At 49.3% G+C, this 27051-nt stretch overlaps 1 protein-coding gene across 4 annotated transcripts in view; it reads left to right on the top strand.

The window, feature by feature from the left end:
- Nucleotides 1–4306: 4306 nt before the first annotated feature.
- Nucleotides 4307–27051, top strand: part of stil (STIL centriolar assembly protein) — a 47810-nt gene continuing 25065 nt past the window's right edge. The window contains exons 1-18 of one of the 4 annotated variants that reach the window (XR_003928130.1): nucleotides 4307–4689; nucleotides 6785–6892; nucleotides 9493–9608; nucleotides 10558–10745; nucleotides 14889–15142; nucleotides 15739–15822; nucleotides 15910–15996; nucleotides 16957–17158; nucleotides 20968–21071; nucleotides 21262–21376; nucleotides 21615–21993; nucleotides 22069–22628; nucleotides 22859–22958; nucleotides 23578–23806; nucleotides 23942–24026; nucleotides 24430–24668; nucleotides 24833–25436; nucleotides 25516–25542. Coding sequence is in view for 1 of the 4 variants with exons in the window: in XM_030049257.1 (XP_029905117.1) it covers nucleotides 4610–4689; nucleotides 6785–6892; nucleotides 9493–9608; nucleotides 10558–10745; nucleotides 14889–15142; nucleotides 15739–15822; nucleotides 15910–15996; nucleotides 16957–17158; nucleotides 20968–21071; nucleotides 21262–21376; nucleotides 21615–21993; nucleotides 22069–22628; nucleotides 22859–22958; nucleotides 23578–23806; nucleotides 23942–24026; nucleotides 24430–24668; nucleotides 24833–25364 (3462 nt within the window). In the remaining 3 variants the exon portion in view is untranslated. Of the gene's footprint in view, nucleotides 4690–6784; nucleotides 6893–9492; nucleotides 9609–10557; nucleotides 10746–14888; nucleotides 15143–15738; nucleotides 15823–15909; nucleotides 15997–16956; nucleotides 17159–20967; nucleotides 21072–21261; nucleotides 21377–21614; nucleotides 21994–22068; nucleotides 22629–22858; nucleotides 22959–23577; nucleotides 23807–23941; nucleotides 24027–24429; nucleotides 24669–24832; nucleotides 25644–27051 lie in introns of those variants that run through there. The other 3 variants (XR_003928128.1, XR_003928129.1, XM_030049257.1) reach the window with 3 other exon arrangements.

Below are 27051 nucleotides of genomic sequence, written 5' to 3' on the forward strand. Positions count from 1 at the left end.
GGACACGGAGCCGGGCCGGATCAGCAGCGGATCAGAACCAGATCAGGAGTCCAGATCAGATCTTCCAGTAAATCCAGACTAAAGGAGCAGATCCTGGTCCTGCTGGGCTGTGATCCAGACTGGCAGCAGGTTTGGGATTCGCCTGGTTTCTTAACTCTGATTTCAGAGCCTGGACATGAGGACTGTTTATCTCAGGAGGCAAGGAGGAGAACAACAACAACAACAACAACGGAAAAATATTCCTGATGCTGCACTCAAACAGAAACCATCCAGTCTGGTCCAGCCTACAGTCCAGATCCGGGATCCAGGCCGGGATGAGGACGGATCAGGTCCAGATGTGTCGCAGCTTCCATCAGGCCTACAACAGAAAATCAGATGACGGATCCGTTCAGTCCATCACACCGCCCCCCTCCCTCCCGTTACCGCAGCGGCTTGTATTAATAACTCAATATTTCTCCCAGCGCACGAGCCGTCCGTCCGGCTCTCGGCGACCCGCAGCGCCCGGGATCCGCCGCCTCGGCACCGGATCCGGTTCGGGTTCGATGCAGGGGCAGAAGCGTGGCCGGGCTCCGTGCGGCTCTGGCGGCGGGATGTCGGGCTCGGTGTCGGCGGTCTGCTCCGGGCTGGGCTGCTACTGATGTCCCCTGCATCCGCTGCTGTAATCTCAGAGGCCCGCCCTCAGCCAATCAGCTGCCCTCACACACGCGAGCCGCGCTCCCATTGGTCGGCTGGTCGTCAGTCAGAGCAGCGACATGAGGGCTGGGAGCTGAACACATAAGCAGCCTACATCCATAACCTACATACAGACACATACATATTAATGTGCATGTACATCAAAACAGGACCAGAGCAGCACACACACACATACACACACACACACACACACACACACACACACACACACACACACATACACACACACACACTGCTGCTGCTGCTTCCACCGGAGCCTCTGCTCTCAGGATGGATCAAATATAAATATAGATTTAAAAAAAAAAAAAAAAAAAGCCCTGACCAAACTCCTCCCTGGTTTCCTGTGGTTTTTATAGTAACCACAGTTTTAGCAGGTGCAGTAACTGGCCTAAACACAGACTAGCGCTACTGTGGATTTTTAACCCCTTCATTTATTTCTAAAACAAATTAGATTTTTTTTTTTTTTTTTAAATAAAAGAAAACTATAATTAGGTAAATCCTATATTTAAAGAATCAGATGAGTGGAGACAGATCAACGTCAGATTGCTGGTGTTTAAATAAATGAAAGCTCCAGGCTGCGTGTGGCAGGCGTGGGAGGTGTTTTAGGGCCTGAGATTAACTGGTAGAAATATTGCTAAAAAAAAAAAACTGTGGCTCCATCAGTGGAAAAAAGAAAGAAGGAAAAGCATTGTGTTATCATGGTTTTATTGCCGTAGTAAAGCATGGTTAATCACCCTAATGGAGGTGATCATGGAGAGGGATGCAGGGAGGAGGGGTGCACACCTGGGCAGGTGAAGGAGGAGCGGCACGCTCAAAACCATCCAGAGAATGAGAGAGATTTGTTTGTTTGTTTTCAGCTTTTGGTCAGAAAACTTACAAACATCTCTCAAATCATATTTGCATTCCTGTACTGTACACAGTCTGGCACGGACTAAATAATAAAGCAAAACAGTATTAAAATTGTTTAATAAGTAATGTTATTGTAATTATTATTATTTTAAATATGAAGAGGTAAATGTTTGTGAAAGGAAGAAACAAATTGGTTTTTGTCTGACATCAGTTTAAAATCAATAAACACTGCAGGTCAGCGTGAAGCAGCTCACATTCAGAACCATGGACAGCAACCCAGACCGCTCTGTGTGTGTGTGTGTGTGTGTGTGTGTGTGTGTGTGTGTGTGTGTGTGTGTGTGCGTGTGCGTGTGCGTGCGCGTGTGCGTGCGCGTGCGTGTGCGCGTGTGCGCGTGTGTGTGTGTGTGTGTGTGTGTGTGTGTGTGTGCGTGTGTGTGTGCGTGTGTGTGTGTGTGGTAAACACCATGCCAGTAGGATACAAATTTGAGGTAGTTTAATGCATGATGCTGAGATGATGTATTGACAGTCTGGAGGGAGGGGTGAGGGATGGAGGGATGGAGGCAGAGGGTCAGAGGGTCAGGGGGAGGGAAGGGTCAAGGAGGGGTGGAGGAGTGTCATGACTGGCTGATGAGGACCAGATGCCAGAAACAAGAGGAAGTGAGTGGGGTAGCGCCTCTCCTGGGTATTTCATCACTTCAGCTTCACATGGAAGTCTGAGGAGGAAACTCTGAGGAGCTGGTTGTGGATCTGAGGAGGGCCGAGACCCCTGTGTCCATCCCAGAGGTCAGCGTGGACGTCATGGAGGACTACAGGCACCTGGACTGGGCCAGGGACCGTGAAGCCCTCTACAAGAAGGACCGGAGCTGGATCTACTGTCTGAGGCGGCTGAAGTCCTTCAGCGCCAGGAGGTTTGACGGGCCTGTGGCAGTCGGGTTGCTGATGCTCGGGACGATGGAGCCATGAGGGAATGAGAGGACTGTGATGAGTCTCTTCTTCCCAAATATTTCCTCTGAGCAACACCAGTCATACTGAGTCTGGAGGTGGGAAAGGTGGGCTGGGAAATGGGCTGAGCTTGAACCCTCCTTTGACTGCCTTAGCCAGCAGTTTGTGGACTGTTTTGGGCTGGAAGGTGACTGACTGCTGACTGCTGACTGTGGCAGGAGGAACTGGGTAATACCTGCAAACCTCACCTCACCTATTACCTGGAAGCCCGGGGTAAAACCTAGGATGAGGAAGTTAACAAAATGGCAGTCTAGGTAGTTCTTTATAGCAGCAGCTAAGGCATCAATTGATTAATTAATTAATTAAATGATTAATTGGGGTACTGAGATATTAAGAGGTTGAGCTTGATTGGCTCTGCTGAAACAAAGGAGTTGTTGCAGAGCAGGGTATCTTTTTGTTAATATGTAAATATAAATATATAAAAACAGATTTTACAACTGTGAGTGACTGTAACTTGAAAATCCTTGACTGTATTATCCAAAACCAGAAGTATTTGATTATAGTCATATAGGCCCTCTCTCACATCTCCATCAACAGTGTTCAGGCAGATTTCTGATAGATAGATAGATAGATAGATATACTTTATTGATCCCAACCAGGGAAATTCTGGTGTTCCAGCAGCAACAGTAGAAACATACAATAAAGTTAACTAAAAAAAAAAAGAATAAAGGCTAAAAATATACAATAGAGACTATAAAGACTAAAGACTCAAAAAATACAATGAGGGCTAACCTAAGGAAAGTAGATACGAGATGTGAAAATATACATATGGAATGAGTATGACAATATACAGATGGCGCTGAAGTATATGCATGATTGTATATATTGTATAGATAAGGAGAGTTAGTATGAAACCAGGAGACTAAGAACCAAGTGGCAGAACCTGAACGCCCGGGACTGGGACAAGGAACTAACCGCCTTGATTCAGCCTCTTAAGGAATCCACTTCCCCTCCAGTCTGAAAAACAGTGTGAGTGTATATTAACTTAGGCTGCAATATACAGATAATAAATAATAAATAAACAGTTAAGGTGCTGAGTGACGGATAATAAATACACAGTTAAGGTGCTGGGTGATGTACAATAAGTACAGAAACAGTTAAGGTGCTGGTAATGCAGTGTTAAGAACAGAACTATACAGCAGACAGTTGCAAGTCTCTGTCTGACAGATGTGATTTGTTGTACAGTGTGATGGCTTGTGGCAGGAATGATTTCCTGTATCTGTCCCTTCGACAGCGGAGCTGTAACAATCTGTTGGAGAAGGAGCTCCGCTGTCTGTCCAGTGTGTGTGTGTGTGTGTGTGTGTGTGTGGTGGAGAGGGTGGTCAGGGTTATCCATGATGGTTAACAGTTTGTTCAGTGTCCTCCTCTCCACCACAGCCTCCAAAGTGTCCAGTTTGCAGCCGATCACGGAGATGGAGTTATAAGGAAAAACTTGTGAGAATGAGAATTTCTCTCATAAATTTATTTCTGATTTTTTCCCTCAAATTTGTGACTTTAAAATCTCATAATTTTTGTTGATAAATTTCAGACTTTAATCTCGTTAGAAATTCTGATTTTCTTTTTTGTTCCTGGGAATCCCCCGGCTCTGGAAGCTGTGTCCCCCTGGCCCTGACCCGCCGCCGCGCTGCAGGGACTCCGCCGTCCAGCAGGTGGCGGTAATGCGCCCCTAAGTTGGTTCGCCAGCCGCCAGCAAACATCAAGGTGGGAGAAGAAGAAAGCAGAGCTTCCTATTGGCTGGTTCCGTCGCCGCGCCATTGGAGCCTGGAAACAGCGCCAGAAACAAGAGCCGCCGCCGCGCCGCCGGATCTGCGCTTTAAACTGCGGCTCGGCTCGCACTTTAGTTTGATTCACACTTTAGTTTGATTCACACTTTAGTTTGATTCACACTTTCATTCGGTTCACACTTCGGTTTGATTAACTTTCCTCTCGGTGTAAGTGCTAATGCTTTGAACGCTAAGCTAGCTGCGACCTGACAACAAGCTAGCCGGGGAGCTAGCCGGGGAGCTAGCCGGCGGCAGCCTCGCCCTCCCGGCGTGTCGGTGTGTGAATGCCCGGCTGAGCGGAGATGAGCTGCCCGGTGAGGCTGGAGGAGCTGCCGGGCCCGGTGCTGCTGGAGGTTTTCACCCCGGAGAATGTGCGAGTCAGGTGGGTGACGGTTTCCCCCAAAGCCTCTTTAACCCAAACAGAACCAACAGGAGAAACATCTGTTTGTCTACAGCAGACAGGCACCAGGTTACAGCCAGCTATAAACAAAATAAACGAATAAAAACACTAAAAACGAATAAATGAGTAAGTAAACAGGGTTGTCTGCCAGTTTAAATCCCTCAGTTAAACATCCGTCCTCTTCATCACTTCACAATAGAGAAGTAGTGACATGTGTCCTTATGAAATATGGAGAAAGTTGTTGAATTTTCATGAATCTAATTTTATGTAAAAAAAAAAAAAAAAAAGAAATCTCAAGAACAATAAATGAATTAATTGCTTAGTCATGTGATCCATTTTTCCTGAATGAATCCAATTTTCCATTTTCGTTTGTTAACTTTGAAAAACTTCCCTGCAGTATCCTTCATTACAGCCTTCTGAATCTGTAAATATAACCAACATAAAAAATATTCACTATCTGCAATCATTATAATAATTGACCAAAATGGAATTGTATATAGTGTATAGGTAATCACTTGAATACAGAACCCTGATTGGAAAATGCAGTCTGCTTCTGTAAATGGGAATATTTCAAATGTGCCATCTTTGTCTTGGCGTCAGCTGTGTTCAGTGTTGGTCGGCAGCGGTGGGTATCGTAGTCCAAAGCTGTGACTTGAAAAGGGTTTCCCTTCATGTTGTGGGGCCTCAGAGCTCATAGCTGGAGAAATAACAGCAACATGAAGAACAGAAGTGCCGCGTGATGCAGTCACTTCCCCCTGTAGGGCGTTCTACAGTGTCCTAACCTGCTGGCCTTTCCTCAGCACACTCACCAGAATAGATCAAGTGTAGCACAGCTGGCAGGTCAGGACCAGGCGTGCCCAGGCCCATGTGTAAGTCACTCCGTTTGGAGGTCTGTGTGTATCGCGTAGGGCCGATAACCATGCTTTCAGATTCATAATCCATGGCCCCCGATTACAAATCCATGCCCACAGATTTGTACACCGTGGCCTCGGATTACCAACCTGTGCCCAAGTTGTTTGAGTGCGTGGACTGCAAACCAGAGGGCACAGTTTACGGATCCGTGGGCAGGGATTTGTAGCGCCAGGCCAAACACAGTATGGATTTACACATGGGGCCTTTTTCCTCAGCTGAAATCAGATGTTTTTCAACAGTGACAAAATGGTAACTTGGGCTAGTTGTGCTGCTAACTCTGCTCATGGCCACGCTCTAGCTAAAGCAGGCACACACCACATAGCATTTACATCAGCAGGTACATTACCTGTGCAGCAGGAAACAGGCGACACTGTGAAAATGTCCATGAGTGATTTCCACACTGAGTCCAGGCCACCGGTGTTTTGTCGTCATCTGTTCCAATCCATTTTGTTCATGTTTTCACATCTTTGTTGATGAAGATTCACCCCCTTACTCTTAGTTGTACTAAATAATAACTATGATAACATGGTAACATGGTATTCTAGATGTGTTACCCATGTTACCTATGGTGATGTGGGTAACACATTTACATGTGGCGATTCTATTGTTCATCGTTACAGCCCTTATCTGAATATAAACACAAAAAACAAGGTAGGAAGGTGTTGGGAACAATTCAGTTTGTCTTTTACTAGAGCTGGGCAATGCATGGCTATCATATCATTATCTAGATATGAACAGGAGAGATATTAATATATCAGTAGGCAACGATATGGATGATATCAAATGTAGGGTTAGGGTCTAGCCTGCGACACTGCTCGGTCTGTTCTGAACAATAAAATACTTTGAAGTCACTGCATTTTCTACATGCAGTTGGTGTTATTATGCTGTTTTAGAATGTCTAATTTTCACTGTTGTTACACTTAAAATTTCGAATAAGCGTAAACCCATAGTCGTATAGCGTATATCTATCCAGATATTTGGCTGTCGAGGCATGACGTTTTGTCCAGATGGTGCAGCATTATGGGTTACATAAATATCCCTCATAATCTCAGTGATCTTGTCATTTGGGCGGTTCGGCTGTAACCAGTTGTCTAGTTTTCTTACTTGCAGACAGAATTATTTTGAACAGCTGTTTATGTCTGGCTGTAAATGTTTGCTCCTGCAGAGGCTCGGGGAACGCTCCGACCACGCTGACCTTCCCCAAGTCCAGATCAGCGCTGTGGGACCCGGAGCCGACCGGCGACAGGCTCACCCTGCACCTGTGCTGCCGCAGGTAGAGCCGCAGCCTCACCCTGTGTGTGTGTGTGTGTGTGTGTGTGTGTGTTTCTCACAGTTATGTCACACTTGGTATGTTTAAGTAAAGGCCTAAGGAGTCTGTTGGTGTCACGCTGGGCTGTCAGCACGGCAGGTAGACATCACTGCAGAGTTTTGGTGAGGGATCAGGGTTGATTCAGTAAAGGAGGCGGAATCTGCTAACTTACCTGTCAGTTCAGTCCCAGCAGACTGCTGCCTCCCGCTCACACACACCTGGAGGCTCTGCAGAGATCATCTGTTTTGTGAGACTTCTTGCACGTATTGGTTTGCATAAAAACTTTCCAGCTAAAGTTTTGCCTCTTCCTGCGCCCTGGGTTGAAAACGAACCTTGACTGGATGTTTGGGTGCGCTTGTTTTTGACTCCAGAATGCCTCAGTGTGCTGTGGAGATAATGAGTTCTTCGGTTCAATGTAGAGTCACAATACCAGAAATTCAGTAGTCAGTACCAACACCAGGGAATCTCCACAATTGTCTATACCAGTTCGACACCACAGTTTAAAAAAGTAAGAAAACAACAAAAATCCCATTAACTTCAATAAACACTCCTTTATTATTAAAATCTGTTGAGCACTCAGTTAGTAAAGCCTGGAAGTACACAGCAGTGCCAGCTCTCAAATTAAAATAAGGTATGGTTTATTTCAGGGAAAGATAACATGACAGCTCCTGGGATCGGCTGTAACTTAACATGAATCAGGAGTCACTGGGCTTCAGGTCTCTGAATGAACGGGGCCACCTGTCTTTCAGGTGCTTCACTAAGCTGGAAGTGTTTCCTCCTTTCATCTGGAGACTGATGGCACCGTTTGCATATCAGGTTTTGCAAGCATGTGTACCATTCAATATCACCGAAATATTAGAGAATAGCGTAGTGAGTCCTCCTGCGGCGATGCGTTTAATGGCCTCACAGACCGCCGTCCTCCTGCGGTGATGCGTTTAATGACCTCACAGGCCGCCGTCCTCCTGCGGTGATGCGTTTAATGGCCTCACAGACCGCCGTCCTCCTGCGGTGATGCATTTAATGACCTCACAGACCGCTGTCCTCCTGCGATGATGCGTTTAATGACCTCACAGACCGCTGTCCTTCTGCGATGATGCGTTTAATGACCTCACAGACCGCCGTCCTCCTCCTCCCAAAGAAATAATTCCATGAATATTTAGTAGAGCCCCCTTTTGCTGCAGTAACACTGTAGACGCCTCCTATAGCCACAGACAGTCCCTGAAGTCTGGCAGGTGGTATTTTGGGTCATTCCTCCATACAAAACACCTCCAGTTCAGTCAGGTTTCTTGGCTTCCTTGTGTAGACAGCCTGCTTCAAATCAATTCATACATTTTCAATGATGTTCAGGTCTGGAGACTGGGATGGCCATTCCAGAACATTGTACTTGTGCTTCTGCATGAATTCCTTGGTGGATTTTGAACAGTGCTCAGGATCATTGTCCTGCTGAAAAATAAAGTCCTGGCATGGCTTCAGCTTTGTGACCGGCTCTTGAACATTCTTGTCAAGAATCTGCTGACACTGAGAGGAATTCATGTGGCCCTCAGCTTTAACAAGGTTTCCAGTACCTGTGCTAGCCACTCAGCCCCATAACATGATGGACCCTCCACCAAATTTCACAGCAGGCAATAAGTTCTTCTTATGGAATTCAGTGTGTTTTTTTCACCATGCATACCTCCTCTTGTTCTGACCAAATAACTCTGTCTTAGTCTCATCTGACCTCAGGATTTTTTTCCAAAATGCGTCTTGCTTGTCCAGATGTGCTTTTGCATACCTCATGTGACTCTTCTTGTGACAAACACTCAGGAAAGGCTTTTTGCACAATGAGCTTTTCCTGGTGCAAAGTACACTGGATCAGCAGCCAGATGTTCTTGTAGTTCTCTGGAGGTGGCCTGTGGCTTGTCTGTGACCATTCTAACATCCTTCGCCTGTGCCTTTCCTGTATTTTTTTTCGGCCTGCCACATCTTTCCTTCACAAGGACTGTTCCTGTGGCCTTCCATTTCTGCACTACATTTCTGACTGTGGAGACAGACAGTCCAAACCTTCCACATAATTTCTTGTACCCTTCTCCTAATTCTTAATAATGAATTATCTTAGTTTTTAGGTCAGCTGAGGGTTGTTTAGAGGCCCCCATGTTGCCACTCTCTAAGAAAGAACCTAAGACAAGCACATCCAGAAATGACCTATGTTAAACAGGCTTTTTCATGATTGGCTCCACCTGTCTTTGTAACTGAAGGTCTAACGAGCTAATCAAAGCACTTTTGTGCTGCAACCTGTGAGCTATAAATCCCTACAGGTCTTGAAATGAATGCGATTAAAAGGGTGCCCAAACTTTTGTTCATCACATTTTTTACATTTTATTTTATTATAATAAAAGAATGTAATGTTACTCTAAGAATTTCATTCTGGAAAACACTCAAATGTGTACATCTCTGTAGGACAACAAATCTTGTTGCTGTGATCTTCTCTTATAAAGGTAGAGCAAATTATCATGAAATCTCAGAGGGGTGCCCAAACCTTTTCATACCACTGTATTTCAGAACTGTGTGTGTGTGTGTGTGTGCAGGAATCCCCGGGTGCTGCTGCTGGAGAAGGCTCTGCGTCTGGCCCAGCGTCACGCCCGGCAGAGCGACACGCCGCGCCTCAGCTGTTTCTTCCTGGGCTCGGTTGCCGTGGACGCAGGTCAGAGTCTGTCGGCCGCCACACACACACACACTGACACACACACACACCGTCTGGAGATTAGCATCACACTGTTTCATGACGGGGAAAAAGCTTCAAAAGGTTGAGACTCAGTGTCTGAAAGCTTGAAATCTGCTAAAAAAAGATTTTGCAAGATTGAAACTAAGTGCTGAAGGCTTGTATAACATTTTGATAATATGAAAAAACATCAAATCCATTGATTGTGCATGTTCTCCAGGTGTATTAGTTTGTTTCCAGGTTTGAGACCTTGTAAACAGAAATATGGAAACTGGTGCACACATGTTGGAAAATGTTTGGAAAGCTTGAAACATGAGTTTGGTAAGAGCGAGCCTTTAATTTGAAACTCCGGTGGCTGGAGTTTAGCTCGTGTGGTGCACACTGTTCTCTCACAGCTCTTTTTACGACACACCCACCTGAGCGCCTCACAGTTTGCCACCATGTGGGAAGGTTCCCGTCACCAGGTGCTCCCTCAGTCTGACATCACTCTGTTACTCGTGACGTGATTTGAAATGATTTGCTCGACTCTTTTCCGTCTTTATTGCAAATTCAGCAGAGCAGCAAGGCGAGTGTGTTTGTAGAGCAGCACTCACACACACACACACACACACACACAGGGAGCTGTCAGAGTGCTTCATAGGCATGGAAATACAGGAACCAAAAAACAAAAACATGAAAAGTTTCAAATCAGGAAAATCAGGAAAATTGAATTGATTATTTTAATTTAGGATTAAAGGTGGTATCTGTGTTTTCCTGGTGAAGCTGCAGCAGACAGTAACGTCTGAAGGCCTGAGTCGGGCCCTTCAGGACGAGCCACTGCTGTTTCCAGGTGTGTGAATCCAGAACGGGCCCCATGTGGTTTTCGTGGCTCAGGGAGAGAACGGTTCAGGTTTTGGTTTTGACTCGGTTCCTGTGTCCTGCCGGTGCCCAGATGAGGAGGGCGTCACCGTGACCCTGGACCGCTTCGACCCGGGACGCCAGCCGCCCGGGGCTGCTGGGAAGGTTCCCTCCACTCGGGTGCCGGGAGACGTCGTGGTTCCCGTGCTGTTGGTGGCTCAGAGGGAGGCGGAGCCAGATGCTGCCGTCCAATCAGCAGCAGACCTGCGGACGTCCTTCAAGGTACGCGTGACACGAGCGTGATGTCGCCGCGGGTCAGAGGTCAGCCTGCTGAGTGTCAGGCTTTCAGCGAGGCATTGACCGATAATGATCGATTATTAGAAACACCAGTAACAGTTATTTAGGCCCCATGCTCATTTATAATAAATTTGAAAATCACAGCATCCAAATATACAAAATGAGAAACACCAACTGTTTTCTATAACAAACAAAAGAACAGTTTAATCAGCATGAATTTATAACTGAATAATCTGCCAACATGAAGTAGGACTGGAACTCTGTTGGCCTGACAGACGGGCTCTGTGCTGCCGAGGCAGACGCCACGTAGAGCCACATCCACATCCACATCCACAGCCACATCCACATCCACAGCCACAGCCACATCCACATCTACAGCCACATCTACAACCACAGCCACAGCCACATCCACATCTACAGCCACATCTACAGCCAGAGCACATCCACAGCCACATCCACATCCACATCCATATCCACATCCACATCCACATCCAGAGCACAGCCACATCCACAACACATCCACAGCCACATCCACAGCCACATCCACAGCCACAGCCACAGCCACAGCCACAGCCGCATCCACATCCACATCCACAGCCGCATCCACATCCACATCCAGAGCCACAGCCACATCCACATCCACATCCAGAGCCACAGCCACAGCCACAGCCACAGCCACAGCCGCATCCACAGCCGCAGCCGCATCCACAGCCGCAGCCGCATCCACATCCAGAGCCACAGCCACATCCACATCCAGAGCCGCAGCCGCATCCACATCCACATCCACATCCACAGCCACAGCCGCATCCACAGCCACATCCACAGCCACATCCAGAGCCACAGCCACAGCCACAGCCGCATCCACATCCACAGCCACAGCCACAGCCGCATCCACAGCCGCATCCACATCCACATCCAGAGCCACATCCACAGCCACATCCAGAGCCACATCCACATCCACATCCAGAGCCACATCCAGAGCCACATCCACAGCCACAGCCACATCCACAGCCACATCCAGAGCCACATCCACATCCAGATCCACAGCCACATCCACATCCACAGCCACAGCCACATCCAGAGCCACAGCCGCATCCACATCCACATCCAGAGCCACAGCCACAGCCACATCCACATCCACATCCACATCCACAGCCGCATCCACAGCCGCATCCACATCCAGAGCCGCATCCACAGCCGCATCCACATCCACATCCAGAGCCACATCCACATCCACATCCAGAGCCACATCCACAGCCACATCCAGAGCCACATCCAGAGCCACATCCACAGCCACATCCAGAGCCACAGCCGCATCCACATCCACATCCACAGCCACATCCACAGCCGCATCCACAGCCACAGCCGCATCCACAGCCACAGCCGCATCCACATCCACAGCCACATCCACATCCACATCCAGAGCCACATCCACATCCACATCCAGAGCCACATCCACATCCACATCCACAGCCGCATCCACAGCCACAGCCGCATCCACAGCCACAGCCGCATCCACATCCACATCCACAGCCACATCCACAGCCACATCCAGAGCCACATCCAGAGCCACATCCACATCCACATCCAGAGCCACATCCACATCCAGAGCCACATCCAGAGCCACATCCACAGCCACATCCACATCCACAGCCACAGCCGCATCCACATCCACAGCCACAGCCGCATCCACATCCACAGCCACAGCCACATCCACAGCCACATCCACATCCACATCCAGAGCCACATCCACATCCAGAGCCACATCCACAGCCACATCCACAGCCGCATCCACATCCACATCCACAGCCACAGCCACAGCCGCATCCGCAGCCACATCCACAGCCACATCCAGAGCCACAGCCGCATCCACATCCACATCCACAGCCACAGCCGCATCCACAGCCGCATCCACATCCACATCCAGAGCCACATCCACAGCCACATCCAGAGCCACATCCACATCCACATCCAGAGCCACATCCACATCCACATCCAGAGCCACAGCCGCATCCACAGCCGCAGCCGCATCCACAGCCACAGCCGCATCCACATCCAGAGCCACATCCACATCCACATCCAGAGCCGCAGCCGCATCCACATCCACAGCCACAGCCGCATCCACAGCCACATCCACAGCCACATCCAGAGCCACAGCCACAGCCGCATCCACATCCACATCCACAGCCACAGCCGCATCCACAGCCGCATCCACATCCACATCCAGAGCCACATCCACAGCCACATCCAGAGCCACATCCACATCCAGATCCACAGCCACATCCACATCCACAGCCACAGCCACATCCAGAGCCACAGCCGCATCCACATCCACATCCAGAGCCACAGCCACAGCCACAGCCACATCCACATCCACATCCACATCCACAGCCGCATCCACAGCCACAGCCGCATCCACAGCCACATCCACATCCAGAGCCGCATCCACAGCCACAGCCGCATCCACATCCACATCCAGAGCCACATCCACATCCAGAGCCACATCCACAGCCACATCCAGAGCCACATCCACATCCACATCCAGAGCCACATCCACAGCCACAGCCACAGCCACATCCAGAGCCACATCCACATCCAGAGCCACATCCACAGCCACATCCAGAGCCACATCCACATCCACATCCACAGCCGCATCCACATCCACATCCACAGCCGCATCCACAGCCACAGCCGCATCCACAGCCACAGCCGCATCCACAGCCACAGCCGCATCCACATCCACAGCCACATCCACATCCAGAGCCACAGCCGCATCCACAGCCACAGCCACATCCACATCCAGAGCCACATCCACAGCCACAGCCACAGCCGCATCCGCAGCCACATCCACAGCCACATCCAGAGCCGCATCCACATCCACAGCCACAGCCGCATCCACATCCACATCCAGAGCCACATCCACAGCCACATCCAGAGCCACATCCACATCCACATCCAGAGCCACATCCAGAGCCACATCCACAGCCACAGCCACATCCACAGCCACATCCAGAGCCACATCCAGAGCCACATCCACATCCACAGCCACATCCAGAGCCACATCCACATCCAGATCCACATCCACATCCACAGCCACAGCCACAGTCACAGCCACATCCAGAGCCACAGCCGCATCCACATCCACATCCAGAGCCACAGCCACATCCACATCCACATCCACATCCACAGCCGCATCCACAGCCACAGCCGCATCCACAGCCGCATCCACATCCAGAGCCGCATCCACAGCCACAGCCGCATCCACATCCACATCCAGAGCCACATCCACATCCACATCCAGAGCCACATCCAGAGCCACATCCACATCCACATCCAGAGCCACATCCACAGCCACAGCCACAGCCACAGCCACATCCACATCCAGAGCCACATCCAGAGCCACATCCAGAGCCACATCCAGAGCCACATCCACAGCCACATCCACATCCACAGCCGCATCCACATCCACATCCACAGCCGCATCCACAGCCACAGCCGCATCCACAGCCGCATCCACAGCCACATCCACAGCCACATCCACATCCACAGCCGCATCCACAGCCACAGCCACATCCACATCCAGAGCCACAGCCACAGCCGCATCCGCAGCCACATCCACAGCCACATCCAGAGCCACAGCCGCATCCACATCCACATCCACAGCCACAGCCGCATCCACAGCCACAGCCCCATCCACAGCCACAGCCGCATCCACATCCACATCCACAGCCACAGCCACATCCACATCCACATCCACAGCCGCATCCACAGCCACAGCCCCATCCACAGCCACAGCCGCATCCACATCCACATCCACATCCACAGCCACAGCCACATCCACATCCACATCCAGAGCCACATCCAGAGCCACATCCACATCCACATCCAGAGCCACATCCACATCCAGAGCCACATCCAGAGCCACATCCAGAGCCACATCCACAGCCACATCCACAGCCACATCCACAGCCACAGCCACAGCCACAGCCACATCCAGAGCCACATCCAGAGCACACAGCTGAAAACAAACAAACAAACAAACAACTAATGTCTGTCTCTCTCTCTCTCTGTCTCTCTCTCTCTCTCTCTCTCTCTCTCTCTGTCTCTCTCTCTCTGTCTGTCTCTCAGGTGTTGCAGCAGTGTGTGAGCAGCAGACAGGTGCTCCTGGACATCAGTCAGCTGTTGGAGGTCAGAGGTCGTGTGAGCTGGCGGCAGCAGTTGGACTCGGTTGGTTTTGGCGTGATGTGGTCGGCCGTGTGTCCGGCGCTCGCTCTGGAGGCGGAGCCTGTGCGCTCTCTTCCTGTCATCCCTACGGCGTTGCTGCGCAGCCTGACCGGCCTGTCGGGCCGCGCCCAGCCGCTCGCCGCCACCCGCCACAGAGGGTAGGCTGCCATGTTGGCTCCACAGCCGCTTCATCCTGCTGAGCCGTGACCTTTAACCCCGAGCAGCCAGCTGCTATACCTGTCTGTCTGTCTAGCTATATGTCTAGATCTATGTCTGTATACACAGATATAGATATGTATGATGTATTTATATGTATATTGTGTGTGTGTGTGTGTGTGTGTGTGTGTGTGTGTGTGTGTGTGTGTGTGTGTGTTTGTTATGTCTTTTGGGCTCATTGACTTTCTTGCAATTTTTGGTCAATTTCTTGCTAATTTGCTAATCACCTTTTCCCCCTTGTGCTCTAGAGAGAAATCACATGAATTTGCTCTGGTTTCAAAGGGTTATTAAGGATCATTAAGTTCATTTCTTTTTAATAATAATGTGTGTGGTTTCATATGTGAGCGAAATATAGAATTTAACTTGGTCACAGTTCAGCTTTTTTTTTTTTTTTCGGAGCCCGCTGGTCCTCGTCTTCCCGTCATATCAGATCAGAATGGCAGCCCTGATCCTTAACCAGCTCAATGCCTGATGATTTATTGATTTTCAATATTATAATTGGTTGTTTTTTGCTGAATTGATGTCCGTGTGTGTGCAGCTTCCTGTCCATGGATGCGAGCAGGAAGCTGCTGCTGCTGCTGGAGTCGGACCCGAAGGCCTGCAGCCTGCCGCTGGTCGGGGTGTAAGTGTCGCACTCGCCGCTTCCTGTCGCTCTGCCGCCCGCCGGCTCTGGTGCTAACTTCCTGTTGTTCTCCCTGTCCCGTGGCAGCTGGCTGAGCGGAGTCACGCACGTCTCCAACCCTCAGGTGTGGGCCTGGTGTCTGAGGTTCCTGTTCAGCTCCGCCCTCCAGGACAGGTGAGGGAGAACGCCGCAGCCCGATGGTTAACCCCTTTCTGATTCTGATTCTGAATTTACACAGTGACATCCACTGGACGTCGCTGTGTAAAATGACCTCTAGTGACCTCTAGGAGAATCCCAGCCTCATCAAACTTTACAGACACAAACTAGAGAGCGAGGCCGTTCAGAGGAGCTCTGCTTCTCCAGCTGGACTGACAGTGAGGGCCACTTTCTGACACATTTACACAACACAACATCCAATCACAGGAGAAACACAATGCTTACAGAAATCTGTGAAGGTCAAAGGTTTTTGAGTCCAGATCCCAGCCTGAGTGTTCCTGTGCTGTTCCTCAGGGTCTCTGTGTCCTCATGTGGTGGTTTGGGGGATTTTTCACCATTTTATTAATTCTCCAGCAGCCAAAAAGAATTACATTTTCTACCAAATCTGTGCAACAAATGAAATCAACTCAAAAACAACTTATGACCCATAACTGAACATGGGAATGGCTTCATATACTGACATCATAATGTTCTAACCTTATTCACTCTAAATCTATAACAAATAACCAAAACACGGTGTTTATTCCACATTTATGATGAGAAGAACTCGACACACAGAGCCGAGCTGCAGCTCAGATTAATCTGCAGGTTCCGGCTTTCAGATGATGCTCACCTCTATTTGGCTTCTACTGTTGACCTTTGACACACACACACACACACACACAACACACACACACACACACAGGTTTGAAGGTTTTGTAGGTTGTAATGTAATGGATGTGTTTGTCCTTCCCTCTGCCTCCTTCACTGTAAAAGCAATTTTAAAAACTTCCTCTTACCAGCTGCCAGCTGTCTCTCCTAAGCAGAGACGCATGCAGCTGGTTCCCATGGCAACGTCTTTGATGGAGTGAACACAGTCTATGTGAGGAGGCAGGTGGGTTCACCTGGACGCAGACATGATGAGGTGTTGTGCCGCAGGGTTCTGTCGGAGAGCGGCTGCTTCCTGCTGGTTCTGTTCAGCCTGACTCAGAGAGCGGCTCAGTTCTTCCAGTGTCGATCGCCCGGAGGAGCAGGAGCAGGAGGAGCAGGAGGAGCAGGAGGAGGCGGAGCAGGAGGCGGAGCCCGGCCGCAGCTCCGCTACCAGCTGCTGAGCGGCCGCCAGTCCGCCTCGCTCTACCAGGTACTCCCAGGTCTCCCCTCTGACTCACTTTCTGAGCTGCAGCATCAGCAGGTGTTGAGTGTGAATCGTGTGAATCGTAAATCGTGAGTTGGTAGGAACTTTATTGTAACATTATACAAAATATAGAAAGAAATAGAATACTGCTGCCAAGTGCTGGTAATGTTTTCCAATAAATATTCTCATTATAAACAAAATATATATAAACTAAGTTTTACAATAGGTAAAATTTTCTCAAATAAAGAAAAATATATATAAAATAACTTTTACAATAAATAAAATATTCTAAAATAAACAAAATATATATAGAATATATATTTATTAAAACTCCGATGGCAGTTGTTATAGCTTTGGCCCGATCTGAACGGTAGGCAGAGGCTGCTTGAACGCTGCAGTCAGCTGCGTTTGCACTAGGGTGTGTTTTTTTTTTTTTTCTCGTCCCAGAGATATTCACACTGGGATGACGCCGTTTCAGATGAAACAGCCTGTTTGTCGTGTTGCCATGAACGTACCCGATCTCAGCTGAGCAATGTCAGCACACTGCCTTCGTTTTACCCACTTCTCTGTGTCCGTTGCAAAATTTGACCAGGAAGCCGAAGTGTCCCAACAGGAGATTTAAACGACAGGGGGCGCTCTACAGGCTCTAGTTTCACACTGTGCCGGTTTCGGTAGCATTAGCCGTAGCCATGACGTCAGTGCTCAGGCTTCAGGTCATGCTTCAGGTGGAGCTTATTATGCTTCTTCTTCGAGAGACGAGACCACAGGTGTCAAACTGGTGCCATGGAGGCCAAGAGGATGCAGGTTTTCATTCCAACCAAAAAGTCCACCAGGTGACTTCACTTCCCCTACTTGATAGTGTTCTTCCTTTTCTTCTGCATGTGAGTCGGGTGACATCACGCCCGCTGAGTATCAACACGGCTGTGAGTCGGTCAGAAATAGTCCCACGTTGACACTCAGTTCAGCAGCACCTCCAGTCAGGGACGCTGTCGTTACTGAAAACCAATGAAATAATGAAAACTAGCTGTGGAAAAACATTTTCACCGGCTGAAATAAAAATAAAAATGAGACTTAACAAAAATGTTAAAACTGTATTGCATGTTTATAAAAGTAACTAAAATAAATTGAAATGATGGAGAAAATGTCTTCAGTTTTTTTCTTTGTCAGTTTATTTCATACATAAGCCTGGTATTTTGGGTGGATATAATATTTATCTTTCAATTTTTTAGTTTTTTCAATTTCACCTGTCAAAGACCCCATATCACAAAAAAGATTAAAACTAACACTGAAAATGAAACTAAACTAAAACTAAGCATTTTCAAAAAAAAAAAAAAATACAAACTAAACTAAACCAGCAAATCTGCTTTAAAAACAAATTAAAACTGAAATTGAAAACCAAAAGGAAAAAAAAAAAAATACACCCCCCCCCCCCCCCCCCCCCCCCCCCCCCAAAAAAAAAAAAAAAAAATGCCAAAGCGTGATAACTTTGCCTCCAGCCTGATGCTGCTTTTATAAAACAGCTCTACAAACACCACAGTGGTCATAAGGAACAACAGATTATAATTTAGTTATTTATTCAGTAATTGTTTTGGCTGTACTGACAGGGAGTTCTGTCACAATGCAAACTGGTTCCATAATTTAACTCCAGGTTTGGTTTTTTAAATGTGTTTGTGCGGTCGCCGTGTGAAGTCTGTCAGCATGTTGTTGTGATTGACAGTTCTTACAGAGAAACCTTAGTGAAGCAGAGTGATGTGTGACAGAAACATGTCACAGTGCCTCTTGTCCAATCAAATCACTGGGCTGGACCTCACTGAGAGCTTAAAGCAGACTCTGAGGTCTGAACGTGGTTGCCCTGACGACGGCCTGCTGTGTGGAAATGAAGCTGCTGAAAAAATCAAAATGTACCTGTCAGGTAACACGATGACAGCGGTTATGGAGTCCCACACGTCAGCTCCTTCAGTCTGCTGTCTCATCTCTTTTGTCCTAAACGTGTAAAAAATATTTTTCAAGGTGTTCTCCTGCAGTTCTGCCATTTTCATTTCTGTGTTTTGTGGAAGAAAGAGTTTCTCATAGAAAGTTTCTGTACTCCTGTGCATATATGGTGTATCTAGGCACATTTTACATACGCTTGAGTTCTAATTTCTAGGGCTGTAGTCTGTTAGTCGACTGGTCGATTTATTGGTCGATACGTTCTTGGTCGACCAAAATCTGATTGGTCGATTATTTGCCATGTTAATTTTATCAGGAGTAAAGCACTAAGTGCTGATGGGGGTGTTTTCAGAACAGACGGTTTCACAGGTAACAGTCTGTCTTCAGAACACCCCCCTTGTTTTCACAATTTTGGATTAGCCCAACCCACTGGAGACAGACAGGTGGGCCGGTATGTTCTGAATTGAAGAAAAAATTAGGTCTGGTTTTCCGACTATTTGCTTAATTAAGAACATTTAATGAACATTTAGTCCTCTACCAGGTCAAAGACGTCGTCAGTGTGGCAGCATTTAACCAAAATAGATGGAAAAAAAGTCGAATGCAAACTTTGCAAACAACAGTTTGCGTATCACAGCTCAACGACCAACATGGCACATCACCTAAACACGGTAAGCTAACATGTCTGTGTTAGGTTGCTCCGTCAGTTTGGAGTATAAACATATCAGAATTGGCATATTTCAAAGTTTTAGTCTAATAATCGTTTTATAACTGCAGGCGCACACACCCGCGGTGACGGCAGCTTGACACAAACGGAAATCATAGGCTGTGATATTGAGGTGCACGTGATGCAGCGCTGTCAGAGCCGAGCGACTCCAGTGTGTCATTCACAAACCTGCCAACATTTGAGTAGTAAAATCCGGGAGATTTTTGTGGTGGGGAGCAGCAGAAGATGTGCGGGGATATTAGTGCCTGCCGAGCCGGTTAAGATTGGCAACACATCCGGGTTTTTAATAATTAGTCAGTAAACTCGGCATTGTATGACAGGCTGGAAAATGTGCACTTTTATTTACAGTTAAACATTTCGCTGTGTGTTACAGCTTCTGTTAAACTAACGGAGCTGCGGCGGCTTTCGGTCTCAGCTTTCAAAATAAATCCTTTGTTATTGTGCGTTTCTCATTATTATTAACAAACAAAATTGGGGCTTGTAAATTACGGGAGATTCCCGGGAGAAAAGACAAAACGGGAGGGCGGCAGGAGATGAAAAACCTGGGAAAAACGGGAGTGTTGGCAGTTATGGCCAGATACTGCGACAAATCCCCCCCACAATCTGACTTGTTTCCTTCACTGTAAAATCAGGAGATTAGCGGGAGAAATTACTGACCGGGAGCATTGCGGGAGACAGGGTTAAAAATCGGGAGTCTACCGCGTGAATCGGGAGAGTTGGCAAGTATGATTATTCAGTGCAAAAATGATTAGGTCAAAAACGATTTAATATACTGCAAATACTTGTTGTTTATGTTTATTTATAATTCATTTAGGCGGAGAAGGCTAGCAGGCAGGCTACTGTCCAGTTAATTGATCTAAAAATAGTAATTTTTTTTTTTTTGTATTCCCGCTGACCCCCGATTAGTCGACTTTTGGTCGAAATTTCAGGACTTTAGTCGACCAAGATTTTCTCTGGTTGACTACAGCCCTACTAATTTCTGTATTTCTTGTTGTTTATTGTTGTAATATTTTGTGGCATTAACACAAATTTTTATATTTATTTTTGTATTTATTTTTTGGAAAATCCTAAGGCACATATTTTTATATTGATTTCTTTTTCTATTCCTTATCGTTTGTGTGTGTGTGTGTGTGTGTGTGTGTGTGTGTGTGTGTGTGTGCAGCATGTGGAGGTGGCGGCCGGCCGGGCGGTGCACTGTGAGCTCAGCAGGGAGCGGAGTGGCCGGCAGACGCAGATCTTCAGCGAGGCTCTGAGCTCCTTCAGCAGGTGGGAGCGCTCACCTGCCCAACAGTGTTTGATAAGTCCACCATCAGGTGACCTCAGGTGGACACAGGAAGTACACCTGGGCTTCCCTCTGTCTGTCAGTGATTAATGAGACGCCCCAGAATCTGAATATCTGAATAAAATGACGGTACAGGCTTTTTTTAATGTGTGTATGTCCCGCCCCCCCCCCCAGCGCCCCCCCACCTGCTGTGGGCGTGTCCATCAGCGACCAGGACTCAGGTGTGGAGGACGAAGACCTTTCACCAAGACCGTCCCCCAACCCCCACCCCCACGCCCCCGCCCAGCAGGTGTGTCCCACCAGCTGATCTGTGTAATCTGTGTAATCTGAAGGAGCTCAGTAATCCATACTCTCACTCTCTGATCAATAACTAGTCCCAGCTGTGATCTGCACTGTGTTTTATTGACGTGTTCATTAGTTAGCATTAATCAGAGGGTGATTAGTGATCAGCGCTAACTCTGTGATTAGTGAAGGTGTTGCTTCATTGATTATTGATCAGTGCTGATCGGTGTGTCCTGCTGTCTCAGGCCCGGCGGGTGCAGCCGTCAGTTCCAGAACTCTCCCTGCTGATCGACGGCAGCTTCATCGGCCAGCCCAACCGGATTGGCTGGCAGGATCTTAGCCCCGCCCACAGGCCTCCTCCAGCCTCTCCCTGCCTCCTCGCTGGCTCCTCCCCCAACCCATCTGCCAGCAGGGAGTCTGCTCCTCCCTCCGCACACGCCTCCTCATCCTCGTCTGCACCAATCCCCCGGCACAGACGCCTCCACAGCACGCCCAACTCCCACCTGGACACGCCCTGCACCTGCTGCCCCGCCCACACCTGCTGCACCTCCATCCTCTGCTCGCCCAGCCTCCGCTCTGCTCCTCCTCCTTCATCACACCCTGCTCCTCCTCCTTCATCACACCATGCTCTTCATCCTCCCTCAAGCCTTTCTGCTTCTCCCCCACCTGTCCTCCCTACTCCTGTCTCTCACCACCCTGCTCCTCCTCCTCCTTCATCACACCCTGCTCCTCCTCCTCCTTCATCACACCCTGCTCCTCCTCCTCTTTCTTCATCACACCCTGCTCCTCCTCCTCCCTCATCACACCCTGCTCCTCCTCCTCCATCCAGCCGTCCTGCTGCCTCTCCACCTGTCCACCCTGACCCTCTTCTCATGTGCAGTCATCATCCTCCTCTTTCCTCACACCATCCTCCTCCTCCTCCTCCTTCGTCACGCCACATTCCTCCTCCTGTCTTATCAGCTCCTCCTGCTCACTGTCCTCCACCTCTGTTTGGGCCGTGGGACAGTGACTCCACCCCTCCTCGCCCAGGTGGCTGTCACCTCCCACCTGTGTCCCACCTGCCTCACTGCAGCCCCGCCCGTCACCCAGCAGATGAACCCGGCTCCTCCCACCCTCCTGCTCCTCTTCACAGCTCCCCCCCCTCGCCGGGTGGGTCGGGTGGGCCGTGGCGGCGGCGGTGCTGCGAGGCGGTCCTGCCGGCGGATGCTTACCAGCTGCTGCTGCAGCAGGACCAGCAGCTCCGCCTCCTGCAGGAGCAGGTAACTGCCCTCAAACAGCTGTGGGACAGATTTGGGTGAACCGTTCCTTTAAAAGTTAAAAAGATATTTGTGGGAAGAAGTTTGGCTAAAGTTTAGCGAGGGGAAAACCTGGTGTGTGTGTGTGTCTGTCTGTCTGTCTGTCTGTCTATGTATGTGTGTGTGTGTGTGTGTGTGTGTGTATGTGTGTATGTGTGTGTGTGTTTGACCTGCCTGTGTGTGTTCCTGGGCAGATCCGGGTGCTGCTGGAGGCTCAGGGGAAACCTGCAGCGTCACACCTGCAGGCCGACGCCCACACAGACAGACGCACCGCCAGTGTTGCCGTGGGAACAGGTACAACACACCGCCTGTCACCTGGGTCACTGAGACAGCCGGCCTGTGTGTTTTATTGCCAAATCTACCAAGTTCAGGTTAAATCTTTATCGCTCTGCTTGACTTTCTGTTGTCTTTTTTGTTTCTTTGATTGTGTTTTGTTTTCATGACGGCATATCGGAGCCCGGCGCAGGGAAAGAGATCAGATCCTACTCTGACATGGGATTCAGGAACAAGGAGATCCTGCTGATCTGAGCCCAGAATCAGCAGATTGTTTTCTTCTGAATCGGCCCAAGTCACAGCAACGTCTCTTCAGAGTCCAGATGCTGAGGAGGAGGTTGGGGTTCTGGACTCAGACCAGCAGGATGTCAGCTGGGCCTCCGTACATTTTCTCTTTCATTTTACTTGAGTCAGTTTGGAAACACACGAGACAGTCTGTTAGATTTTTTTTTTTTTTTTCACTTTTTTTTTGTAAAACCTCCTTTTCATTTTTCTGTTTTTTTTTGTTTTGTTTTGTTTTGTTTGTTTTCATTAACGGTTGTGACCTCGGGGCAGCGTGACGCCGTGACTCGCCGTGACACTCAGCTTGCTTCTGATTGGCTGTTTTCTCTGACTTTCTCCTGTGTGCTTTTGGTTTTAGGGGCCAGTTTGTTCTGGGGGGCTTCCATCCCCCCCCGCCCGACTCACGAGCCTCAACAGGACGTCCCACCCTCCTTCACCTGCACCCCCTCTGTCCCCAGACCGCCCCCCTCCTCCTGCAGCCCCTCCTCCTCCTCCTCCTCGTCACACGGCAGCCACCCCATCAGGCCGGTGGGCGGAGCCGAGGACGATGACATCAGAGGTCAGCAGCCCCCCCTCAGCCCCCCCAGGTGAGCCCCATGACAGCGTGCTCTTTGAAACGTAGCTCACTTTAGTTTTGTTTTCAGGCTTGAATCTGAAGTTTGAGCTGATGTGAGGTGTGATGTCACTTCCTGTGTGTGATGTCACTTCCTGTGACCCTGCAGCGGCCTGCAGAGCCCCGTGCTGGGAGAGAGCGCCAGCCTGCTGGAGCCGCCGGACCACCAGAGCAACTTCTACCAGGACCTGCTGGTAAGAGCCGCTGCACGGGGTTTACCAGCCTGTGAGGCAGGGGCTCTGAGGGGGTCCGGGGGTCAGGGGGGGCTGGGAGGGGGTCCGGGGGTCAGGGGGGGTCCTGGAGGGGGTCAGGAGGGTCCTCAGCAAAATGAGGAATATTATTATTATGTATTATATAATTATTATTTAATTTCACTGTACTTTAAATGCAGCCTCGTTCCTTTACAGACATTTAAACTGTGGGACTGACAGATGATGAGGCACTGAAACATCATTTCACTCATCAGATTTAACTTTTCTTTGACATTGAAATTTTTTTTTTTTTTTTGCTAATTTTCTGATAATTTCTTGTTAATTTTCTCATGGCTTTTCCTTTGCCTTTTATTCCTATTTATGAGTCCTCTGTGTGTGTCCTCAGGGTCAGGTGACCAGCCGCCTGCAGGCCTCAGAGAGCGAGGAGCGGTGGGCGGGCGAGGAGTCGGGGGGCGGCGCCGAGCCTCCGGACGCTCCCGGCTCCTCGCCGTCCCGCAGGAGGAGGCGGAGCCGCGGAGACTCGGTGCTGGACGCCACGCTGCGGCGCCTCAGGCAGCTGGGCGTCGACGTGACGGCAGAGCAGAGCCTGGACAGGGCCGCGCACCTCGCCGTGGAGAACGCCAGGTACGCCCCCTGCTGGTCGTTGCCAATGTTATTAATGCTCTTTGTTGTTATTGGGAGCAGCTCAGAGCATCACGTGCTGCTGCTCTCTGTAAGCCTGTAAAGACCTCAGTAAACGTGTGTGTGTGTGTGTGTGTGTGTGTGTGTGTGTGTGTGTGTGTGTGTAGCACCCTGGCTCGTGTCGATCCGGCGGCGGTTGTTCCTCGCCTCCGTCCGGCCGAGCCCCCGGCCAGCAGCTCCTTCAGCGGCGTGGATCTGAGCCTGGAGGCCAACGCCATCGCCCTGCGCTACCTGAGCGACTCGCAGCTGCGCCGGCTGTCGGCGGGGGGGCGCTCCTCCTCGTTGGACGCCGTCGCCTCGCCCAGCAACATGTCGCTGGCCACCCGCAGGTACATGAGGAGGTACGGCCTGATCGAGGAGGAGGAGGAGGAGGAGGAAGAGGAGGAGGAGAGAGCCGCTGTTCCCGAGCCCGGCCGTCGCCCGCCGCTGTCTGAAGGCTTAAACATGAAGCTCCTCCCACAGAGTCAGCTGATCCAGGACCTGCGGCCCAAGATGCAGCTGCTGGCCGCCGGCGGCAACAAGGAGAACGAGGGCGGGCGGCGGCCAGGTTCAGACGCCGCGAGCAGCCGGGACACACAAGGCTCGCTGGGAAACTTCCTGGACCTGAGCCGACTGAGACAGCTGCCCAAACTCTTCTGAGAGAGTGTGTGTGTGTGTGTGTGTGTGTGTGTGTGTGTCTGTGTGTGTGTGTGTGTGTGTGTGTGTGTGTGTGTAAGACACCACTAGAGGTCAGTCTGCTGACTGATGTTTACATTCTGACTTTTATCTCATGACCACCCAATACTTTTATCTGTGTGTGTGTGTGTGTGTGTGTGTGTGTGTGTGTGTGCTGTAGTGTCTCTTTGTCATTTTAGTGTTTATTAATGCCTTTTAATAGTGTTTTATATTTATGATTTCCCAAATAAATACTACAATTCATCATTTGTGTGATGTCATTCAGTTTTCATGTGGCGTTGGCAGCAGGAAGTGACCTGCCGCGACAGGAAGTGACCTGCCGCGACAGGAAGTGACCAGCCGCGACAGGAAGTGACCTGCTCTGTTCAGAAACTGCATCATTTCTCTTCCTCTGAAACGGAGGAATGTGCACACGATGACAAACTCGATGGATTTGAGTTAAATATGGAAGCGTTTCTTCCATATCAGGGTTAATAGATGAGTCTTCCAGTCATGGAAAATTCAAAAACCGATCAGATGTCCTGGATGTGTTGGCCAAGTTTTCCTCCGGTCACATGTTCAGCTGTCAGCGCCCGGCTGACCCCGTCAATAAACTGTTAATAAGTTTCTGCTCTCAAGACTCATCAACAGGCAGATTTTTTGCTGAGTTTTTTGAATTTGAAAAGATAAACTGGAATTTACAGATTAGAAATGAATTTGGATTCTTGGTGTTATTCACACATTAAACGTGTGTGACTGTATTTTGTTGCATCAGTGACACGAGATATTAAACCAAAACTGATCAAAGATCAATGATCAAAGATAAATGATGCTGGTGGCGGCACGTCGCTCTGCTTTGTGGAGATCAGAAGCTTTCAGCGAGAGATTAAGATTATTGATGAAACCTCAAGGCCAGACATTAATAGTCTTAGATATTATTGATTATAACTGATTGATCCCACATGTTTCATTTTATTAGATTTTTTTAAAGGCTTGTGACACTTTAGAACAGCCTTCTTGTTGAAACATTTTCATATTAATGTTATTCAACCACAGCTCACCTGTCCTTCAGGGTCACATGTTCCTGACATCTCAGGAGCAACATTCTCCTACATGAGGATGATCAAATGAAACAGGGCCAGTTTTTCTAGAAAGTCCAAAATCATCCTGCAGGCCTGATATAGCTGCTCTGTGGGCCCGATCCGGCCCACGGGCCTCGAGTTGGACACGTGCTTCCAGACCTCGGCGGCGTCCTGAAGCCTCACATGGCGGGTCTGCCAGAAGCTTCCAGGTGGGCCGGACTCTGCCGGAGGATTGACAAACGGACGGATCAATAACTCAAAGGTTGATGTGAGTGAAGGCGGCGTGCACGGCCGGGCGCTGACCTGTTCCATCTGACACTCTGATCCTCTGCTGTCACCCAGAACACTCACCTGCTCACCAAGGTAACTCCGACTTCCACTTTAATATCCAATGATTTGAAGTTTAGCGGCTGCTCTGTGGTCCGACTTCAGGCTGCTGTTTGTTTGTGGCTGAAGTTTGTTCAGGAATGTGTGAGCCGCTCAGAGGACGGCATGCCTGCGACCTGACGGCCTGATCGAGTTATCTCTCTGAGGTTTGGTCACACTGGACTTTTGTTTCACGCTGATCAGCAAGAATTTACATCAGTTTA

This window comes from Myripristis murdjan, chromosome 4 (assembly GCF_902150065.1).
Source record: "Myripristis murdjan chromosome 4, fMyrMur1.1, whole genome shotgun sequence".
NCBI lineage: Eukaryota > Metazoa > Chordata > Actinopteri > Holocentriformes > Holocentridae > Myripristis > Myripristis murdjan.